Source organism: Arachis stenosperma, chromosome 8 (assembly GCF_014773155.1).
Source record: "Arachis stenosperma cultivar V10309 chromosome 8, arast.V10309.gnm1.PFL2, whole genome shotgun sequence".
In the NCBI taxonomy this organism is placed as follows: domain Eukaryota; kingdom Viridiplantae; phylum Streptophyta; class Magnoliopsida; order Fabales; family Fabaceae; genus Arachis; species Arachis stenosperma.
This window is the reverse complement of record NC_080384.1, coordinates 29,831,289-29,837,317: the sequence shown is the minus strand read 5'-3', so window position 1 is coordinate 29,837,317 and position 6,029 is coordinate 29,831,289. Positions and strand designations below refer to the sequence as shown.

The 6,029-nt window shown below is 35.1% G+C and overlaps 1 protein-coding gene across 1 annotated transcript; it reads right to left on the bottom strand.

Moving 5' to 3' along the window:
- Positions 1-1,173: 1,173 nt before the first annotated feature.
- Positions 1,174-5,917, bottom strand: LOC130944451 (glucomannan 4-beta-mannosyltransferase 2-like). The gene is made up of 9 exons (XM_057872782.1): positions 5,227-5,917; positions 5,044-5,142; positions 4,722-4,974; positions 3,409-3,519; positions 3,181-3,317; positions 2,983-3,096; positions 2,683-2,882; positions 2,351-2,581; positions 1,174-1,861 (listed from the first exon to the last, which is right to left on the bottom strand). The coding sequence occupies exons 1-9, from the start codon at positions 5,563-5,565 to the stop codon at positions 1,708-1,710; spliced, it is 1,638 nt and encodes a 545-aa protein (XP_057728765.1). The 5' UTR covers positions 5,566-5,917; the 3' UTR covers positions 1,174-1,707.
- Positions 5,918-6,029: the final 112 nt, after the last annotated feature.

Sequence of the window (6,029 nt, the reverse complement as noted above, 5' to 3'; positions counted from 1 at the left end):
AAGGGTTACATCATGCTTAAAAAGTTTGTTAACAAGTTAAGAGTGTGTTTGGTGTGTACTTTTATTTTTTGTTTTTATTTGTAATATTTTTTATTTTTTAAACTTTGTGAAGGAAAAAAATTGTAAAAACAATAAAATTTTGTTTTTATTTTCACCTCTAATTTATTTATTTAATTTCTATAAAATTTTGATATATAAAATATTAAAAAAAATACAAAACTAAATTCCCCTTAAAATTGTTATAATGAGGTTATAATTAAACCAATTGGGTTAAGACAATTGTCTTAATAACATTGGATACTTGAGGCACAAGTCTTGCTTATGGTAAGAACCTATGTTTGATAGTGTGTGTACTGAGAGGGTATAACAAACAGCATATGCTCAAGGGCATGTGATCTTTGGCCAAATGCTAAAAAATATTGCATGTGATCTCTTATCCGTTTATACCAGTTTTTATTTTATACGGCATTGAAGATGTGAACAAAAGCTGAAATTATGGTATCCCATGCTTTTAGCCTTATGTTACGTTTGTTGAATAATTAAATAAGAAAAAAAAAATAAAAGGTGGCCCACTTTATTGCAAATTCAAAATGAATTGATTTAATGACTTGAAAAACTTTTGGAATTATTTTTTGTTTTTTACGATATTTTTCAACCTAACAAGTCAAGAATTAATCTATGGATCTAAGTTTTAGTTAACAATTTATCACTAGTCAGTCGATTATTGCATGCATAAGACAAAATTCGAATTCTCAACACTTATTTAAGCAGAATAGTGAACTAACTACTAAACTAACCTAAGTTAATTTCTTTCGAACTATTATATACAAATATACTATAACTAATTATAGCTCATTTTTTTATGTCATATTAATATTCGAAACAAAAAAAATACTAAAAACAGTTCACACTCTGTAAGTCACTTTATAGTGAGGTAATTTGCAAGCACTCTATCAATATGGCATGAAAAAAGGAAATTGATGGTGTCAAATGTGAACATGTTAAGGTTTTGGAAATCAAGTTTGCTTACAACATAAGAATCAAGTTTTGCTCTTAGTAAAGGTGAATCATTATGAAGCATTCATCCACTCTGGACTATTTACTAGTCCATGTTCTCACTAGTATTGCTCCATATTATACATATAACATCAAAAAATCATTCCTCAGGAGAAAGAAACAAAAATGGCAAACATCATGAATTAAATAAAGTTCATGTTTTATCCAATACATTTATTTGGCTTGAACTATGGATAAAGAAAAAAAAAAATAGAGGAACCAAGAAAAATAAATAACTGTAAAAATCTCACAAAAACAATTCAACCTATGCAAACAAAAGAAAAAACATTATCTAACTTGCTGACTCTAAATTTAAGACCATATATAATGGTACAATCTTTTTGCTTGTCCTTAAGCCTGTTGTGATGGCGATTTCAAAAGGCACACTCTGATCTTTGCCTTTGAATTTGTTTGGAACTTCAATTCTTCACCGAAAGGCAAGGAAATCTTGGGAAGAACAAACTTCTCTTGCTCCACATGAAGAAAATGATGGAGATTGTGCTCTAAAGTAGCTGTAGATTTTTTGGTACAGCTTTAATTTGTTGCTTCAAGAAATCATTCTGCCCCTTTTATATAATGTTACAGAGGAGGGAAACTACAAAGATATTGACACTGACACGGATGAAACTTTAAGTAACTGGAGACATTGGCTTAGACAATGGTACCAACGTAGCCAAATCCAACAATTGAGAAGGTTATGGTCTGAAGGAATAGGTACACAAAGTAGTTGTTCTTTCCATGCACAAAGTCATAGCATCCACAGAAGAAGAGGAATGCAGCAAATCCAAGCTCCAACGTGTTAAGTCTGTTTAGCCAAGAATAACAATAATCAAGAATAATTCATTTCAAAAATGCTATGTGCAATTGAAAAATTAGTCATGAAATTAACTATTATGTATTTGTATATAAATATATGTGTTATTAACTCATTTTCAATGTGTATTTTGTGTTTGTGGCTGATTTAGTAACTAATTTTTTATGTGAACATAGCATGGTTGTAATAATTTCAATCACGTGTTGCTTCTAAAATATTGTACCATGCGCAACTGGAAGATACTTATTAATACAGTGAAGAACATAAAAAATGGATTTAGAACAATGAAGAATTTCTAAGTACTTCACTGTCATGACATGTTCAGTTCTTCTACCTATCAAAAGAATCCTAAGTAGTATTATTGCTACAAAATTAGGCACATTAAAAGTGCTACACAATCATTAATTAATTTGGGGGCCATCTGAATGATGATAATGCCAGCCAGGGTGCAAATGAATTTATTGTAGAAATTGAACTGACCTTTCGAAAAACTTGGATCTTGGTTTCTTGACTGGTGCTTTGATGGCATTATTATTGGCTTTGTTCTTGGAAGCATCTTTGTTCTTGTTATTGACAGAATCACCAAGTTTCTCAGTAACAACCCACTCATTGGCTCTCCCAGCTTCTAACAGACCTATGAATGTTGCTTTTGTTCGATGCAATGACATCACATTCTCAAAAAGGATCCAGTAGAACAACAGGTGAATTGACCTGCATACATGCACGCCATGTGTTTGTTAAATTTCCAGCTTAGCTTTTTAATGTTTTAGGAACTGGTGGTTAGTTTAATTAAAGAATAAAAAGATAGATACCTTGGTGTTCCAACTGAATTGAGGATGGTGATGATGGAAGGGATATAAACAGCACCCCAGATTGGAACATGAACCTCAGGGACCAAGATTGTGAGTGGAAGCACAACACAGTAGAAGAAGAATGTGACCATGTGAGCTATGATCTTTCTAACAAAGAAGAAGCTGTATATAACGTACACTTTCTTCCAAAATCTCACTTTCTGCAAATCAAATAGAAGAAAAAACACTGATCACCAACTCGTTCATTCTCACTTCGTTCACTACTAATCATATAATAATTAATTAATTCCTATAGCTCACCTTGTTCCTTACAATCTCCATCACCATTTTGCGGAACAGATTAGCAGGACCACAAGACCATCTGTGTTGCTGGAACCTGAAGGCCCTCAGAGTACTTGGAAGCTCACTTTTGGCCTAGTTAGTTAGTTAGTTAATTAGTTGGTTTATTAACTCCCACATCATTAACTAATTAATTACTTAGATAATGTGTATATGTACCTGGAGGTCTCCAAGGTAGACAAATTTCCATCCCCTAAGACTAGCACGAACAGCAAGATCCATGTCCTCCACTGTTGTTCTGTCTTTCCACCCTCCTGCTTCATTGATTGCACCAATTCTCCAAATACCTGCTGTCCCTGCAATTTTAATTTGCAACTTTATGTTATAATGTTTTGGAATTGCATGCACAGCAACAACATCTAATTAAGGTCAATAATTACTACGTACCATTGAAACCAAAGAAAGCATGAGTGGCTGATCCAACTTCTTGCTCCACTGTGAAATGGTAATCAAGGGACATCTCTTGCATTCTTGTCAGCAAACACTCGTCAGCATTCACTGTCACACACAAACCATAATTAATTCTCAGTTTTAATTTTATAGATATTCTTCATCAAAATTATTACACTACTGTTATTATTATTATTATTTGGAATTGAAAGAAAGAAAAGCGAAAAGAACAAATCTAAAAGTATATGAAAATGAAAGAAATTGAGTGAGTGTGTTTGTCGTCACGTGAGTGAATAATAAGAAAAGATGCCACGTAATTAGATGCAAAGAAGGATAAGTGAAGTGGAAGTGTCGGCAACCAAGGACCGAGGTCCACACCATTAGGCACATGGTAAGACCCACAACCACAACGTATACATAATATAGATTGGGAAAATACTATATACTAGCGATATTAAATTATAACAAAACCACGTGGGAAGTGGTCTCGTTGAATTCATGGATTTGCAACTTTGGAATCATGGAAGAACGGAAGCGCTATTATTATTATTATTATTATTATTCAAGGGGCCAAATTTGATATAGTATATTGACCAAACAACCCTGAAATAATTTGACAAACTTGGCTCCATCTTCATTCTCATGTTAAAGAAACATCCCACCGACGACACCATTGACTGTGACCATCACCCCTTCAACGTTTTTTCGTTACTTATATTAGAAATTTGATGATTCAGTGACCATAATTGAATGTTGTTCACTTCATACGCTATGACACTACACACCCCACCACAGATTTTCCCTTATTACGATCTTGATTTTGATGCATGGCTAAGTTAGGGGGTGGTAGAAGGGGTATGTAGCATATATAATTGCAGATTTTGTCTTTTAAAAGAGAGGGGAGAGGGGGGGCCAGAAAACAAAAACAAGCTTCAGAACCATGGTCATAGCTAGGGTGGTCCCACCCTTCTTCTCAGCTTAACAAAACTTCACTACTCCAATGCCTCTGTAAATTTATTTAATTATTTAACTAAAATAAATAATTGCGACCTCAAGATCACAGGTTCAAGCTATTATGAAGTACATTATACCTTTTGTACGACTCTTTTTCATAATTTGCTTTAAGACGAGATGTTTGTGCACTGAGTTTCTCTTATTTAACTAAAATAAATAAATAAGACGTAATGATAAGCAGTGATTAGTTGTCACCGACAGCTGGATTTGATAATAATGAAGTTATAGATGTAGTGATTTAATTATAGTTAGGGAGTGGGGTTAGGTGATGGTGGATAAAATAAATAAATAATTACCAAATCTCCAGCGAGCTTGAACAAGAGCGATGTCAGGGTTGCCAATCAAGAAAGGAACGGCTCTACGGAGGAAATCAGGCTCGGGCCTGAAATCAGCATCGAAGATTGCCACGTACTCACAGTGCTTGACGTAGCTACGTTTTAGACCTTCTTTGAGTGCACCCGCTTTGTACCCCGTTCTGTTCTCTCTGATTTGGTACGTTATGTTTATCCCTTTGCTCGCCCATCTCTGACATTCCATCTCCACCATTTGCTGCAAAATCAACACAAATTAATTAATTTCACTTCTTAATCTCTCACTACACAATTAAAATATATGCACCTTAACCACGGGGTCCGTAGAATCATCCAGGACTTGGATCACGAGACGGTCAGCAGGCCAAGAAAGATTACAAGCTGCTCCAATGGAAACCTTGTAAACCTGAAATGAACGCCATAAAACTAAGAAAAATTCTTATAATAAAGTCACTTTAGAGAATGGAAGTGAAAGAATGAATGAATGAACCTCTCTTTCGTTGAACATTGGGATTTGGATGAGGACGACAGGGAAGTTAGAGCTGCCAAGCTCGACATCGTCTTGGATGGGCTCGTAATTGTAGCGTTTTTCCGGTTTCTTCCAGAAGAGCTTGACGAGGATGATGACAATGCCCATGTAGAGCCTCTCGATGAAAAGCATGAGCGCCATTGCTAAGGAAATGTAGACGGAAAGCTTCAACAGTGGTACTATCAATGGCGCCTTCACAACCTCCCATATCATCTGAATCTGCCCCGCCAAGTGGTTACTCACACCCTGGATTGACTCTGGTATGAATACCTTCACTCCTTCTGCTCCCTCCATATCCATAATGATACTACCTACAATCGGCACTTAAGAATAGTGACAATAAAGAAAGCAGTGAAGTGGTTATGAGCTTTCAAAAGCTATGGATTTTGCAGAATAGGAAGGGTAGTTATTCATAAATCTCCCTCCACCCCACATATGGAAAAACTAACAACAAAAAACTAAGAATGCACTCACTTTTTTTTCCCTCTTTCTCTCTCTCACACACACACTAGTGTGGTTGGTTCAGCCAAGAAATGCTGGGGTGTTTTATGGTTTCTTTCTATCTGAGAACACAACCCAACAGAGGCATGAACAGGGTGTGTGTGAGACTCTGAGAGCAGTGAGAGAGAGAGAGAGAGAAGGGGCAATAGATGGAGAGAGAAATAGGTTACTTTATAGTTAGATTTTGGTGATTACATTTTGCATTTACTGCATTTTTTTATATTATATTTTATTTTTATTCTTTTTCGGACGTTTGATTATAT

Bases quoted from the DNA above. Each gene is read 5' to 3' on its own strand.
- LOC130944451 (XM_057872782.1), bottom strand. From the start codon at position 5,565: ATGGATATGGAGGGAGCAGAAGGAGTGAAGGTATTCATACCAGAGTCA. The intron at 3,318-3,408 runs GTACGTAGTAAT...TTAAAATTGCAG, and splicing joins TGCTTTCTTTGGTTTCAATG to GGACAGCAGGTATTTGGAGA. The intron at 2,582-2,682 runs GTATCTATCTTT...GCATGTATGCAG, and splicing joins AATTCAGTTGGAACACCAAG to GTCAATTCACCTGTTGTTCT.